Genomic DNA, 16,692 nt, shown 5'->3' on the forward strand with positions numbered 1-16,692 from the left:
TTGAGAGATAGAGAGAGACAGAGCATGAATGGGGGAGGAGCAGAGAGAGGAGGAGACACAGAACCTGAAGCAGGCTCCAGGCTCTGAGCTGTCAGCACAGACCCCGATGCGGGGCTTGAACCCACGAACCTGTGAGATCATGACCCAAGCTGAAGTCAGACGCCTCACTGACTGAGCCACCCAGGTGCCCCTCTTTGTTATTTTAATCGTCCCAGCTTCCTGGCCTGGTGTCAATTCCACCTGACAGAGTGGCTCCAGACAGGGAGGCTTCATCCAGTCTAACCCTTGGCCAAGTTAATCCATTCTTTGCAAGAGCCTGACCAGGCAGTAGTCTAGGCCAGTCCTTTCCAAGGTATAGGTCATGCAGGCTTAACACGAATTACACCATGAAGGGTTCAGTGCTAAGCAGCAAGGGGTCTTGCCTACAGGACTTTTCAATACCTCTAATATGCAAACGTACATTAGGAATCTCTAAGAAGTTAGTGATAGAGCATATAGTGGTATCCAAACTTATTTAACCAGGAAGCTCTTTCTTTATGAAGGCCTTTATAGAAACAGCATTTTATGGAGTACAACTTTAGAAACTGCTTTAAGCTGGGAACTCCTAGCTTAAAAACTCCTTTTTAAATCTAAAAGGATCAGCCCCAGCCCTCCTGCATAGCAGCCTCACTTTGCAAGTCAGATGCTCTAGCCATGCAGGACAGCTCAGTTTCTCCAAAAAGAAGAGCATCTTTTTTGTTCATGCAGTCCCTTCCACTGGGAATCCGATCCTTTACCCACCGCCCCCTATGTGCTCCCCGCGATCTCCTTTAAGATCCATCTCAGGTGTTACCCACCGAAGCCTTCTCCTTACAGCCCACCCACCCCAGTGACCTCCACGAAGGCAGGGCCAGGCCTGGGTCACTGTTCTCCCCACTGGCCGGCAAAGGGTATTGCACACAGCAGGCATTCAATACCTGCGTGATGGCTGGAAGTGGGGTATAGGATCCCTCCCAAGCCCTGCCAGCCCACAGCCCCCCTCCTTCCCTGCAGGCTTTGTGGCCATGGTGAACAAGGCCATGAGTGCCAAGTTTGAGTGTCTGGTGGCAAGCGCAGAACAGCTGCTGAAGGAGCTACCCTGGCCCCCGGCCTTTGAGAAGGACAAGTTCCTCAGCCCCGACTTCACCTCCCTGGATGTTCTCACCTTCTCTGGCTCTGGCATCCCTGCTGGCATCAACATCCCCAACTGTGAGCTTCCTCAGGCCCCTGAAGCCATCACGGTATCCCCCTGAGCCTCCAGGGTCACCTCTCCCCCTCACACACTCACCCTGGCCACATGCTGCCCTAATCAGTTCTCCATCGCAGCCTGTCCCCTTGTCTCGACTCCTTGTCTGTGGCCTTGATTTTTGCCCCTCTCCCGGTTCCCTCCCCGCCTTCTCCAGATGACGACCTAAGGCAGACGGAAGGCTTTAAGAACGTGTCACTGGGGAACGTGCTGGCTGTGGCCTACGCTACACAGCGGGAGAAGCTTACCTTCCTGGAGGAGGATGACAAGGTGGGCACTGGCAGCCCGACGGTCTGGGTTGGGCCTGGCCTGACCTCAGCTGACACGGGAAGGCAGAGGAGTCCTGGGCAGGGAGAGGAAAGAGCAGGGCCAACCACTTCCCAGCCTGGTGGCCCCGTGACTTGGCCTGTTTGTTCACCTGTCAAACAGTGGAGGCAATTCCTTCCTCCTGGGTTGTTGCAAGGGTGAGGTGGGCCATGTGGTGCCCTGCGCAGAGCCTGGCATAAAGTAGACGGCGGGCCCTCTGCCTGGCAGCAGGGGCATTAGTGGCTTTGCGGCTGTGGTGGGGCGGCAGACAGCGTGGGTCTCTACTTGTCTTGGCAGGACCTGTACATCCGCTGGAAGGGGCCCTCCTTTGATGTGCAGGTGGGACTGCACGAGCTGCTGGGACACGGCAGCGGCAAGCTCTTTGTGCAGGTGAGAACACGCCTGCAGCTCCCCTCCCCCGGGATCAACTCCACCCTGGATGAGTCTGCTTCAGTCTTTGCGCTCAGGGGTTCTGGGTTAGCTGGGGGAAATGGCCCCTTAATGAGGGGAGTTCCTATCTCTCCCTCCCCTACGATGTCCCAGGAGCCTCAAGGGTGCAGGGCCTGCAGGACAGTCCAGCTGCGGTCTGAACAGGAAGACTTGCGAGGCTCAGGCCAGGGAAGCCTGCCCTGGGGGTGTGACTCAGATAGCCCCAGGGACAGGGAGGCTCCGAGGGGCAGTCTCTGGATGCGCCCAGTCCTGAGGCTGCAGCATGGTCTGTCTTTGTTCTACTTACTGTTCCCTGGAGCCTGTACCTCTCCAGGTATTACAGGGAGTCACTTCTCCCCAGGGCAGCCCCTTCCTGCCAGCCAGCCAGAATGGCTGGAGCCCCTTTGACAACCACTCAGGGAGTATGGAGAAGACAGACAGCCTTTCTGCCAGGCTGAGAAGAGCCCATCTTCTTCTCAGCCTGGACTGCTGAGAAGTCCAGGACTTCTAGACTGGACTGCTAGCATGGAACTGCACAAATGAGATGACCAGAGGCGGCTGGGGCCAGGACATTGGAGGGAGCGGGGTTCTGGGTTGGGCCTGTGCCCTGTGAGTTGGGGCACCTCACTGAGTGGGGAGGGGCTGGAGGTCAGAAGGATCCAGAGAGCAGCTAGTGGGGACAGCAGCCTGGCATTGGGCCCTGTCCAGGCTTTGAAGTCACAGGGAAATGTGGATAAATGTGGCCACGCTATGTCCTTGGATAAGTCAGTTCTCCTTAGTGAGCCTCATTTGGCCCATCTGCAAAACAGGGACCCTGACTCCTACCACATGGGCTATTGTGAGGAATAAAAGCAAAGCCCTCAGGCTTGCCTGATGCAGTAGGCCCTCTGAAAATAGGTGTTATTGTTGAGATAGTGTGCACGAAGGTTATGTGCTCTGATTCCACTTTGGGGTTGAGAGTCTCTGAGCCTCAGTTTCCTCCTCTGTGGATGAGGGTGATAGGACCTCCCTCGGGGGGGGGGGCAGTTATGAGGAATAAACGGCTGGTGCATAAAAGACACTTGGCACACGGAGTGGATAGCTTATTTGAGGCAGAGAATCACAAGGTTGTGGGCTCTTCCAGTGTGGCAAGGGGCTGGGAAGCACACAGGGGGGCAGCAGCCAAGCTTTCTGGCCCATCCACTGATACATATCTGGGGTCTGGAGATCCTGGGTCTGGGTTTTCAAGTGACTGGGGGTTCTGAGAGGGCAGCCAGTGTCACAGGACTCAGGTTTGGAGGCAGCAGCGTGCGGATGGCCCTTGAATCCCCAGGCTGAAGTCCTGGGCTGGGGCAGAGGCAGCTTTCCCTCATTGCCTCCTGTCATGACCCTTCTGCAGGATGAAAAAGGAGCATTTAACTTTGACCAGGAAACAGTGATCAACCCAGAGACGGGGGAGCAGGTGAGGGCGGCCTCGGTGGAGCCCCAGGGTGCTGGGCTGGGCATGGCTGGGGGAGCAGCTGCCCCTAAGCCTGCTTCCTGGGCCTCCTCTCCCAGATTCAGAGCTGGTACCGGAGCGGGGAGACCTGGGACAGCAAGTTCAGCACCATCGCCTCTAGCTATGAAGAATGCCGGGCTGAAAGCGTGGGCCTCTACCTCTGCCTCAACCCCCAAGTGCTAGAGTATGAGCACCAGGCATGGGGGGTGGGCCTGCCGTGTAGACGGAGGGTGTGCTGGCTGAGGGGTGGGTCAAAACCCAGGCAGCCTCTGACTGGCCCTGCCACCACCCTGCCCCTCCACCAGGATCTTTGGCTTTGAGGGGGCTGATGCGGAAGATGTGATCTATGTGAACTGGCTTAACATGGTTCGGGCCGGGCTGCTCGCTCTGGAGTTCTACACCCCTGAGGTGTCTAGCTGGAGACAGGTAAGGACCAAGGTCAGGATTCTAGGTGTAGGGATTGGACAACCATATCTGCCTACAAGGTACATGAACTGGGTTTAATCCCAGACTCTACTGCCTATGGTCGGGGGTGGGGAGGGGGGTGGGGAGGGTAAGTCACACTGCTGTGAGCCTCAGTGTCCCTGTCTGTGCAATGGGAGTAATAATCCCCCTGCCCCCTTCTGATGGCAAATCAGATGAGGTGATTTTACTATGACTGCTAATAGTTGACTTGTGTAGGACTTACTCTGTGTCACACACGTTTCTAAGCACTTTACCTGAATTGACTTATTTGTTCCCAGTGTCAACCTCAGGAGGTAGGTGTGTTATTACTCTCATTGTAGACATGAGCCAATGGGGGCACAAAGAGATTTAAGTAACTTGTTGGTAAGTAGCAGAGCCAGGATTCAAATCCAAGCGGTCTGCCTCCAGAGCTTTAGGCTAGACTGGTCAGTTATGAGATGTGTTTCGGAAATAAGGTAAGCAGTAGGGACGTTTTTGAAAGTTATACAAGTATGTTCTAAGGAGGCGATCTTATGTCATCAAAAGAGCACACGTTTTAGAGTCAGGAAACTTAGGTGTAAGTCCTTGCTCTCTGTAACAGCTGTGTGATCCTGAGCAAGTCAGTTCACCTTTCTGGGCCTCTGTTTTGTCATCTGTAAACTGGGGATCCTGATGCTCACTTGGTCCCACTGTTGAATGCAAACAAGATGTGGAGGAGAAGGTGCTTGGTGACCTGGACTGCGCGGGACCCCCGGAGACATCTGCTATCATCAGGGTGGGGTTTGGAGCAGAGAAAGGCATAGGGGTTGGTAAAGGGGAGCACAGGGCTCACGGTTCTGCCTGGGAATGGCCTTCCTATTTCCCAGGAAAGCCTGTCTTCCCTTGTGAGCAGAGAAGGGAGGAAGAATTTAAGGCAGAAAAAGGCCCACGGAATGAGGGAGAATACAATGGTAAGAATTAGTTGACAGTTAATGAGCACATGCTCTATGTTAGGCCCAAGCTCTTGATATGTCTTCCATCAGGGCTGCAAATGATTCCTTTCTTCTTGGCTCTGGCAGGCCCACATGCAGGCCCGGTTTGTGATCCTGAGGGTCTTGCTGGAGGCTGGCGAGGGACTCGTTACTGTCACTCCCACCACAGGCACTGATGGGCGGCCAGATGCCCGGGTCCGCCTTGACCGCAACAAAATCCGGTCTGTGGGCAAGCCTGCCCTGGAGCGGTTCCTCAGGAGACTTCAGGTAAGCAGGGGCCTCTTGCCCTCCAGACTTGCTCTCCAGCACCACCTTGTAGCCTTCTGATCATCCGTTTATTTCTTAATTTAATTTTATTTATTTATTCAGTCATTCGACAAGTCTGTATACCAAGTGTTACCACGTGCCAGGCACTGAGATGAAGGGAAGGCTTACTACCGAGAAGGGAAACAATAAACATGTGAACAATTAGTGAATGAGATCATTTCAAATCACGAAAAGACCTGTACAGGCAGTAAAACTTGGTGATGTGATAGCAAGCAAGATTGGAGGGGAAAGGGATGCAGAGGCCCCTTAGCCTGGGTGGTCAAGGAAGGCTTCTTGGAGGAGATGGTATTTAAGCTGGAACTTGAGTGGCAAGGAGGAACCTTGGCTGTGAGAAGATGTGAGAGCAGAAGAAACAGGAAGCACAACGTCTGGTTTGGGGATTGGAATGAGCTTCGTGGGTTGAGGGACAGGAGGAGGCCTGAAGCTTAGTAGGTAAAGGACAGTGGTCAACGTGGCCCTGGCTGCTCTCCCATGTCGGGATGCTTAGAGCCGGGACCTTTGGGGGTTCTGGTGTCAGTATTAACCAGCTGTGTGATTGGGGCAACATACTCTGCCTTGCTGGGCACCACTTTTCTCATGTGTTAAATGGGATACATTCCCTGCCTCACCTGGCAGGAATCACATGAAACGACATACTGAGATAAAATGTCGTGTTCTCCAAGCCAGCGTGACGTTAGGTGTGGTCCATGGATCACCAGCATCAGCATCACCCAGGAGCAGGCTACAAATGCAGATTCTTGGGCACCACCCCAGACCTGATTCAGAAGTTGTGAGAGCAGGGTCCAGGAATATGCATGTTTACCTGCCTGCTAGGTGAGTCTGACACTCAGCAAAGTTTAAGAGCCACTGAAGGCTCGCTCTTCATGGTGCAGCGACTTCCATTGGAGCTGGGTCCTGCCGGCTTTTTCAACCAGTAGAAGGCCCAGCTTTTCAATTCAGCAAATACCTCTGTGTTTATACTCCTGCCTATTTCCAGAAAGGCATTTTTTTTCTTTTTTTTCTTTTTTAAAACAATGATGTATTATTTTTTTTTTTAATTTTTTTTTTTAACGTTTATTTATTTTTGAGACAGAGAGAGACAGAGCATGAACGGGGGAGGGTCAGAGTGAGGGAGACACAGAATCCGAAACAGGTTCCAGGCTCTGAGCTGTCAGCACAGAGCCCGACGCGGGGCTCGAACTCACGGACCGTGAGATCATGACCTGAGCCAAAGTCGGCCGCCCAACCGACTGAGCCACCCAAGCGCCCCAAGAAAGGCATTTTTTAAAATAAAAGATATTTGGCCGTTAAAGTAAAATTAGAAATTAAACGTCAGTAGATGCAAAATGCAATATGATGTCTTAGATTCCGGAATAGAAGAAGGCCATTAATGGGACAACTAGTGAAATCTAAATTAGGTCTAGAGTTTAGTTGTTAGTAATGTACCAATTTTGTACAATGTTAACAACAGGAGACGCTGGGCAAGGGGCATATGAGAACTCTTTGTTTTATCTTTGCAGCTTTTCTGCATATCTGAATTATTCCAAAATAGTTTGTTAATAGTAATAACAACAACAAGTCACTAGGTGAAGGAGTCAAATCTCCCAAATCCTAGGCCAATATTGAACTGTGACTGAGTATTGAACAAGCACAAAGTGTTCCGTTCTAGGGACTGAACCAGTTCAGTCTCTGTATAAGAGGAATCATTCAGCAGGATGGACAGTGACCTCAGCAATAGTTTTACAGAAGAAACAGAATATGGAAGCATTTCTGGTGTGGCTCTTTGTTTTATTAGCCCCTTAGTAAAAGCCAAGAGCACAGCAAGGAGACTGCAAGCAGGGAAGATGAAGGCATTTCCATAAGGAGAGGCTTCAGCCGGGGTCACACACACACAGTCCATTTTGGCCCACCGTGTATTGTGAAAATCGGTAAGGTTGGGTATAAATCTGTATTTCTGTCTTCTTGGAAGGACTGGCATCAGTAGGCTCAAGTCCCATGTGAACAAGAGGCTGAAACTAAGCAGGAGCCACCATATTTGGACATCTGGGCATGGCAGGACTCTCCAGTTTGCCAGGTCTGCTCCCTACTACCTATACCTGCCTCAGTCAGGTTTATGAAACCATCTGCCTCCCACTGGCATCCGTGTTACCAGCTCTCTGGTTTAAGCTCATGGGGTCTGACACGTCAGCTTGGTGAATGTGTGTTCAGTACTTCCGTGTGCTCAGTACTGTTGGGAAGACAGAAAGACAAGATGTTCTCTTTAACTGATCCCTCAGAGGTCCCCGTTGGTTTTCTTTACTAGAGCTAATAACCTTGTAACCCTGGGTCTAAGAGGAAGAGGCTTACCTGGTGGGAGCCCTAGCAGGAGTCCTACTTTGCCACCTGCAGATCGGCAGAAGTAAGGATCAGACCCACAAAATGTCAGATACTTGGAAAAGGGTCACATGGAACTCCCAGAAATAAACTATCCAGCCAATGAAACTAAAAATAGGCAGGTTAAACAAGTTTTAGATTCAGCTAAAGATAAAAGAAAATATACAGCAGGTAGCACAGAGACAAAGATAGAAATTTTAAAAGAGGGGCGTCTTGGTGGCTCAAATAGTTGAGCATCCAACTCTTGGTTTCAGCTCCGGTCATCTCACAGTTCGTTTTTGGGCTCTGCACTGAGCATGGCGCCTGCTTGAGATTCTCTCTTCCCCCCTGTCTCTCTCTCCTGCTCTGCTCTCTTTCTAAACACACACACACACACACACACACACACACACACACACACACAAAACTTAAAAAGGAAAAAAAAAGAAAATTTAGAAGAGAAGTGGAGAGTCATGGGAGACAATGTGAAAAGGTCTAAGGAAGTAAACTGAAACTTTAAGAGGAAAGGAGAGAGAGAGGGAGGGGGAAGACATATTAGAAGAGATAATGGCTGAGAATTTCCTAGAACTGAGTAAAGACCCAATTCATAAGTCCATCAAGTTTTAGAATTCAGGGAGGAGAAGGAAATACATAGAAAATAGAAGGGGAAAAATCACAAATATAAGAGCAGACACAAAGGAGCTGAAATACAACTGTGGAGAAGACCAACAAGTCCAAAGTTGATTATTTGAAAAGATAATAAAATCGACAAACATTTGACAAGGTTTGTCAAGAAAAAGAGCGAAGACACAAATAAAAGTAGAAACTTAAAGGGCACATAAGTACAAATATATCAGAAACTTACGTCAATAAAATTCACAACTTTGTTGAAGTGGACAAATTCTTAGACAAATAAAACATACTGAAGTCCACTCATGAGTAGATGACTCGAATGGTCCTTCAGCCATTATAAAAATTAAATCAGTGATCTAAAGTCTTCATACAAAAAATACTAAGAGTTTCATAGGTGAATCCTTCAGAATATTCAAGTAACAGGTGGTATCAATCTTACATAAACTCTTCCAGATAATGGAAAAAGAGAGAATGTTCTCCACCTCATTTTATAATGCTAGTTTGACCTGGATACCAAAGTCAAAGATAGTTCCAAAAAGGAAAATGTAAATACCAAAATTCTAAACAAGATCCTAGCATACCAAATCTAGAAAATACCAACTTGGATTTATCCCAGAAATGCAAGGTTTATTTAGCATTAGAAAATACATTTATGAAAATCGCATATTAACAGGTTAAAAGAGAAAAACCACAATCATCTCAATAAATTTAGAAAAAGCTCTTAAAGACCCTTTATATCCATCTATGATAAAAAAAAAAAAAAAACTCTTTAAAAACTCAAGAGTTTAGGGGCGTCTGGATGGCTCGGTTGAGTGTCCGACTTTGGCTCAGGTCATGATCTCGCAGTTTGTGAGTTCAAGCCCCGCATCGGGCTCCGTGCTGACAGCTCAGAGCCTGAAGCCTGCTTCAGATTCCATGTCTCCCTCTCTCTGCCCCTTCCCCGCTCATGCTCTGTCTCTCTCTGTCTCTCAAAAATGAATAAACATTTAAGAAAAAAAATTTAAAAACCCAAAAACTCAAGAGTTGAAAAGAATTTTCTTAACTGGTAAAGAATGTTTCAAAAAATGAAAATAGCTGTCAACTGTTGAAACACTACAACACTCCCTTTAAAATAAGAAAGAAGACCAAAATAAAATAAAATACAAATTAGAAATAAGACAAAAATGCTATTTCCACTTCTGATCAACAATTTGCTGAAGGTCTTAGGTTTTAGAAGGAAATGAGAAGAAAAATGTAAAGTTTAGGCATTCAAAAGGAAGAAACAAAACTCTTCGTGTTGCAAATTATATGACTAGGCAAGCCAAACAAATCTACAAATTGTTGAAATTAATAAAGAGTTTCACAGGGTTGAATAAAGTCCCAAGAGGGTTTTTTTCATGGAACTTGACAAGCTGATTGCAAAACTTAGATGGAAGCATAAATGATCATGATGAAGAGTCAAGGCAGTCCTGAAGCAAAACCGGTTGGGGGACTCATTCCATCAGATACCAAAATTTATTCTAAGATTATTAAGTTCAGTATAGCCCTGGGGCAGGAATAGACAAACTGACCAGTGGAATGAACCAAGAACCAGGCATTGACTCTCGTAGATGATAGAAGGGACATGGTAGGCCACTGGAGAAGGGAGGGACCATTTAATAAGTCATGCTGAGACAACAGGTTCTCCTTATGGAGAGCCAAACTGGATTTCTACCTTCTGCAATACATAGTCAACACCACGAGATTAAAGTCTTACATAGGAAAGGCAAAATTTTAAACTGGGAGAAGAATATCTTTATGACTTCATAGTGAAGGAGAATTTCTCTAAGCACAAGAAGCACCAGCTATCAGGGAGAAGATCAGTCCTTTTAACTACATTCAAAATAGCTTTGGGATGCCTGGGTGGCCCAGTTGGTTAAGCATCTGACTCTTGGTTTCAGCTCAAGTCGTGATCTCAGTTAGTGGGTCAGGCTCCACACAGATAGTCCAGAGCCTGCTTGGGATTCTCTCTCTCCCTCTCTCTCCGCCCCTCCCCACCTGAAAATAAATAAATAAAAACTTTAAAAAGTAATTGGCTTTTATTGGAGAACCTGGCTGGCTAAGTCAGTGGAGGGTGAGGCTGTTGATCTCAGTATTGTAAATTCAAGCACCATGTTGGGTGTAGAGATTATTTTAAAAAATAAAACCTCTAGGGGCTCCTGGGTGGCTCAGTATGTTAAAAGTCTGACTTTTGATTTCAGCTCAGGTCATGATCTCACAGTTCATGGGGTCAAGTCCCACTGTCTACACAGAGCCTGCTTAGGATTCTCTGTCTCCCTCTCTATGCCCTTCCACTGCATGCATGCGCTCTGTCTCTCTCTCAAAATAAATGAATAAACATTTAAAAGTTAAAAAATAAGATAAATTTAAATTAAAAATTAAATTTTTAAGATTAAACTAAAAATACAAATAAAAGGGACACCTGGATGGCTTAGTCGGTTGAGTGTCCAATTTTGGCTCAGGTCAATCTCGCAATTTGTGGGTTCAAACCCTGTGTCGGGCTCTGTTCTGACAGCTCAGGGCTTGGAGCCTGCTTTGGATTCTGTGTCTCCCTCTCTCTCTCTGCCTCTTCCCTGCTCACATTCTGTCTCTCTCTCTCAAAAATAAATAAACATTAAAAAATAAAAAAAAAAACAAAAATAGCTTTTACTCATCAAAAGTTACCATAAATAATGTGAGAAGATGAATCTTAAACTAAGATGGGGTATTTACCACATATGTATTAACAAAAGGTTAGTGTTTAAATAAATAAAGAACTTAAAAAAAAAAAAGGTGAAGAAAGGACAACCCAACACAAAAATAAGCAAAACTCATGAACTGGAGAGGAAAATGAATGATACATCAACTTATGGGAAGACGTTCAACCTCTTGAGCAATCAGGAAAGCACAGCTTAAACCACATGAGGTTTATACCACTAGCTTGGCAAAAATGAAGAACTGCCAACACCAGCCGGGTATACCAGGTGGTCAGGACTGCCAGCCACTGTTTCTGGGAGCATTGCCTGGTCCAACAACTTTGGAGAACAAGGTGAGCTCATCTAAGATTGAGCATTCCCCTGACCTCTAGACAAATGATTCTCCTAGAGAAACCTGCATCTGTTCATTCTGTTCAGCAGGAGATACAAAGGGTGTCAACAGCGGTGCCAAATGGCAAACAGCACAAGCTGCCCATCAGCATGGGAAGAGATTAAATTGTTTGTGTTTATAAGTGGAATACTGGACAGCAGTGAGATGGGTGAACTATAGCTACAGATGAATCTCAGACATAAATTGAGCAGAAAAAGCAAATCATAGGACATAAGCCAAAGTTAAAATAACATGGTTGAGAGCAGAATTTAGGGAACACAGGGAAACGATAAGCACAGAATCGGGGACTATATCCTCAGACAGGAAGCCCCAGGATGCAGTCAAGAAGGAAGCTAACTTGGGGTGCCTGGCTGGCTCAGTCAGGTAGAGCATGTGACTCTTGATGGCATAAGTTAGCCCCATGCTGGGCATAGAGCCTACTTAATTTTTAAAAATTGGGGGCATCTGAGTGGCTTAGTCAGTTGGGTGTCCAACTTCAGCTTACGTCATGATCTTGCGGTTTGTGGGTTTGAGCCCTGCATCAGGCTCCATGCTGACAGCTTAGAGCCTGGAGCCTGCTTCGGATTCTGTGTCTCTCTCTCTTTCTCTGACCCTCCCCTGCTCATGCCCTGTCTCTTCTCTCTCTCAAAAATAAATAAACGTAAAAAAAAATTTTTTTTTTTTTGGTGTGGGGGCACCTGCGTCAGTTAAATGTCTGACTCTTGATTTCAGCTCAGGTCATGGTCTTATGGTTCATGGGTTTGAGCCTCACATCAGGTTCCATGCTGATGGTGCAGAGCCTGCTTGGGATTCTCTCTTTCTCCCTCTCTCTCTGTCCCTCCCCTGCTCATGTGCATGCTCTCTCTCTCTCTCTCAAAAATAAATACTTTTTTAAAAATTTAATTTTTTTAAAAAAAGGAAGGAGCTAAGTCAAGCTGGGTGCTGGTTGCATGGGTGTCTTATTATTTTTTATAACCTATGTATTACATTGTTTATGACCCATATGTTATAACCTAATATATATACTATATATTTTGTGTATGTGAAATAAAAAAAAAAGTGATGGTAATGCTTTCTCTGTCCACAGCTCAAATGAGACAACCAAATGAGAAATACTCGCTTCACTTTACTAGGCACTTACTATGAGCTAAGCCCTTGATCTACATTTCTCACATATTCAGCACAGTAACACCACGAGAGAGCAGATACTGTCCAGGGCTGGGCACAGTTGGCTGCAGCCCCTGGCAAAGCCCCATGGATGCAGGGGAGGTGCCTGTCATAGGCACTGATTCTTCCTGCCTTCCCACAGGTGTTGAAGTCCACGGGAGATGTGGCCGGAGGCCGGGCCCTGTATGAGGGGTACGCAGCAGTCACTGATGCACCCCCTGAGTGCTTCCTCACCCTCAGGGATACCGTGCTGCTCCGCAAGGAATCTCGGAAGCTCATCGTTCAGCCCAACACTCGTCTTGAAGGTAACAGACTGCTGAGCCTCCTTTGATGGGGGGCCATTCAGGGCCCCATGAGAGACGAGGCCTGGAACCAATCCCTGGGCTCAGGCTACCTGAAGTGACTCCTGCCTCTCTCCCTCCCTGCCACAGTCAAACCCCAGGCCAAACCCCAGGCCAAAACCCCAGGCCAAAACCCCAGGCCAAACCCCAGACCAAACCCCAGGCCAAAACCTCAGCATCTACCACCTCCCTGCTACACACACGGTTGTGCTGCTTACAAGACAGTGACTGGAGGTTTGAGGAAGGCCAGCAGAGCAGGGGCTAGTGGAACAGACAGACTTCAGGCTTATGGGCGGCCAGGAATAGTCCTGGAGAATCAGGCCTCTCGGTGCCTGGGGATGAGGAGAGGTCAGGGCAGGCAGTGAGTTGGAACCCTGCAGGCTGGTGGAACTCTGGGGACAATGTGACTCTGTAGAGCCCAGCAGAGAGATCAGCAGCCCCATGGTTGCTCTCCCTCCTCAAATGATAATCCTGTTTCCAGAAGCCTTGACCCTGTCTGCACTGCACTTGTACCTGTTGTATTAGAGGCCCCTGGGGTCCCAGCCCGCTGCTGCATTCACTTTCCGCTCCCCTCCTGACCCATCGTTCCTGACTCCTGTCACATGAGTTAGTGCCATACAGTGGTTACGACATGAGCTTCAGAGCTGTTCTGTGACCTTGGCCTAATCATTTAACCTCTCTTGGGTGTCTTCAGTCATAGAGCCAGTGTTGGTTGTGTGCTGACACTGTAGTAAACCTAAATTAAGTACTCTCTTCAAGCTCTTAGTGCTTTCCTTGGATTAACCCTTTAAATCCTGACCATAGCAGTGCCTGGCTGGCTCTTGAGGTCATGAGTTCAAGTCCCACTTTGGGCATAGAGCTTACTTAAAAAATAAAATAAAAATAAATCCTCACACCATAACCCAATGAGGTAGGTATTATCCCCACTTTACAGTTAAGAAAACAAGCACAGAGACTAAGTTGTTCAAGGCTTACAGCTCTTTACTGGAAGAACCAAGAGCCGAATTAAGAGTGCTCCTCACTACCATAGTCATGGGCAGTCGTGAAGGCTAAATGAAATAATTACCTCCGACTGGCAAGGAAAACACATTTAAGAGGCTTATTTCCAACTCTTCATGCTGCACTCCAGAGGTTCCAGGGGATTTGGCCAGGGCCCCTAGCAGGCCTCTGGGACCCCTCTTCCCTGACTCACTGGCCTCCAGGTTCATGGCCTTTCCATTTCTCCAGCCCCCTGAGCTTGCCCCCTGAGGCTGCCATAGCCTTTGCACTCAATGTTTCCTCTGCTGGGTACAGTCCTCCCCCGACCTTTGGTTGGTCCTTCTTGTCATTTTGGTCTCTGTTAAAATGGTACCTCCTGGGAGAGGCTGTCCTTGACCCCTCAACCTAAAGTGATTCCTTCATGCACTGTCACTCTTTGCTATTTTCTTTGCCTGCCTTGCCTCCATGTCAGCGAAAATGGCATATCCCCAGCAAGTAGCTAGTATAGGGCCTGGCACACAGGAGCTGCTCAATGCATGTCAAATGAGTAATCATGCCAGACACATAATAAATGCTCATTACAACAGCATTGCTCTGCTTGTTCAGCCCTATGTGGGCCCTTGGGGATGGAGCAATGAATCAGACCCAGGCCCTTGCCTCAAGAGTTCACAGTCCATTAGGAATAAGGCCTAGAGAGAAATGATCACACCCAGGGAGTGTTAATAAGCACCCAAGAGGCCCAAACGGTGATCTGAACACTTAGAGAAGGTCACATTCACCTTCAGGGGAATCGGTGAAGCTTCTGGGGAGGAAGTGGTTAAACTAAGCCTCAAGAGCAGGTTGGATTTTCAAAGATATGGTGGTGGTGGTGGTGGTGGTGGTGGTGACTAACTTTTGAGGACTTTTATGTGGTAGTCACTGGGTAAAAACTTCCTGTGATTAACTCCCAGCAACCCACTGAGGAAGTTATTACCCCTATTGAGACACAGAGGAGCTGTGTATTTGTCTGAGGTCAACAGTTAGTGGGTGGCGGAACCAGGATTTGAACATGGGCTGTCTGAACCCAAAGCCTGTGGTATTAGCTACATACACCCCGCAATGCCACAAGAGCACAACAAGGTTCTATGAGTGGTAAAGCATTGGAAGTATGTTGGAGGGAAATTCTTCCCATGAGTATTCAGGGGACCCCCAGAACAGCCCGTGAGTTAAATGGGTGCCCTTTTAACTCTGATGGGTTCAGAGATAACGATGCTAGTGATACCTAGCACTTGTTGGGCATCTACTCCATGCATTATCATATTTATCTTTTCATTTTAGAGAGAGAGTGCACAAGTGGGTTAGAGGGGCAGAGGGAGAGAGAGAGAATCTTAAGCAGGCTCCATGCTTAGCATGGAGCCTGACATGGGGCGCAATCCCATGACCCTGGGATCATGACCTGAGCAGAGTCAGATGCTCAACCGACTGAGCCACCCAGGTACCCCTGTGCATTGTTGTATTTAGTCACCATAGCTTCTTGAGAGAAGAGGTACTATGCTCATTCCCATTTTATAGATGAGGAAAGTGAGGCTTAGAGAGCTTGTGAAATTTTCCCAAGATCCCACAGTAGTCAGAGATGAAGCAGTTGCTGGACTGTAAGCTTTTGGAGGTCAAGGACTATCTGTTTAACCTAACATGGCACTAGAGTATATACTCATTAAGTGAATGAATGAATGAATGAATGAATGAGTCAATGAGTGCAGCAATTTATTGATACTCCCCCTTTAACACTTCCTTCTTAATAGAGTTATTAACTCTCCCCCTTTAGATGAGAGTCAATTTATTGACTACTCCCCCTTTAACACTTCCTTCTTCATAGAGTTATTATAAGGATTAAATTGATAATAAAACACCGAGCACGATTCTTGGCACCTGGTAACTACCTGCTTCTATGATTATGATTATCTGCTTCCCTATTAAGACCTTTCCCTGTTGCTGTTTTTTTTTTTGTCCTCCTCCCCAGGCTCAGAAGTGCAGCTCCTCGAGTATGAGGCCTCGGCTGCTGGTCTCATCCAATCCTTCTCTGAGCGCTTCCCAGAGGACGGGCCCGAGTTGGAGGAGATCCTCACCCAACTGGCCACAGCTGATGCCCGGTTCTGGAAGTGCCCCAGTGAGGCCCCATCTGGCCAGGCTTGAGACCGATTTATGCAGCTCCTCCCTCAACTCCATCAAACCACGTGTATGCTAGGGGAGGAGCAGGAGCTCAGACCTTGGTGCTACCTCAACCGAGGGTGGTGACACTAACCTCTTCCATTTGTCAGCACTTTCCAGTTTACCAAGTGCTTCTCCTGTGTTATCTCATTTGATCTGCACTGCCCTTGGTAGAGTGGGCAAGGTCAGGCTCCTTATTCTGCTTCCCAAGTGAGGGAATGGAAGTTGTGAGAAGTGACCTGTCTAGATCCTGCAGGACTCAAAACCTCTCCCAATCCAGTGCTCTTCATGTATTACTTTTATAACCAGAAAAATAAATATTAGAAACAACCACCATCTTTGTGATCTGTGTGAATCCTTGCGTTTGCCTCACTTCTCATTTGTTCCCAGGAGGGTAATGGGAGCCCTGGGGAAGGGAAGGAAGGTCAGTTTTAGGCTCCCCTCTACAATGGGATTTTGATATCACCTCTAGATGGTACAAGACAAACACAAAGAGGAACATAGAACCATTTTTGCAGTCCTCCTTTGTGGCATTTCCTGTATTTTAAAATATTACAGGAGGGGCGCCTGGGTGGCTCAGTCGGTTAAGCATCTGACTTCAGCTCAGGTCATGATCTCGCCATCCCTGAGTTCGAGCCCCGTGTCGGGCTCTGTGCTGATGGTTCAGTGCCTGGAGCCTGTTTCCGATTCTGTGTCTCCCTCTCTCTCTAACCCTCCCCCCGTTTATGCTCTGTCTCTCTCTGTCTCAAAAAT

General features: G+C 47.7%; 1 protein-coding gene across 5 annotated transcripts in view; it reads left to right on the forward strand.

Annotated features, from left to right (window-relative positions):
- The window catches only part of DPP3 (dipeptidyl peptidase 3), a 38,353-nt gene extending 22,080 nt beyond the window's left edge, over positions 1–16,273 (forward strand). For all 5 annotated transcript variants that reach the window (XM_045485938.1, XM_045485939.1, XM_045485942.1 and 2 more), the window contains exons 10-18: positions 1,033–1,227; positions 1,422–1,534; positions 1,868–1,960; positions 3,378–3,440; positions 3,536–3,660; positions 3,782–3,902; positions 4,979–5,158; positions 12,576–12,738; positions 15,752–16,273. In XM_045485938.1, the coding sequence (XP_045341894.1) occupies positions 1,033–1,227; positions 1,422–1,534; positions 1,868–1,960; positions 3,378–3,440; positions 3,536–3,660; positions 3,782–3,902; positions 4,979–5,158; positions 12,576–12,738; positions 15,752–15,924 (1,226 nt within the window). In that variant the 3' untranslated portion in view covers positions 15,925–16,273. The remainder of the gene's footprint in view (positions 1–1,032; positions 1,228–1,421; positions 1,535–1,867; positions 1,961–3,377; positions 3,441–3,535; positions 3,661–3,781; positions 3,903–4,978; positions 5,159–12,575; positions 12,739–15,751) is intronic.
- Positions 16,274–16,692: the final 419 nt, after the last annotated feature.

The sequence above is a fragment of the Leopardus geoffroyi genome, chromosome D1, assembly GCF_018350155.1.
Source record: "Leopardus geoffroyi isolate Oge1 chromosome D1, O.geoffroyi_Oge1_pat1.0, whole genome shotgun sequence".
Classification (NCBI taxonomy): Eukaryota; Metazoa; Chordata; class Mammalia; order Carnivora; family Felidae; genus Leopardus; species Leopardus geoffroyi.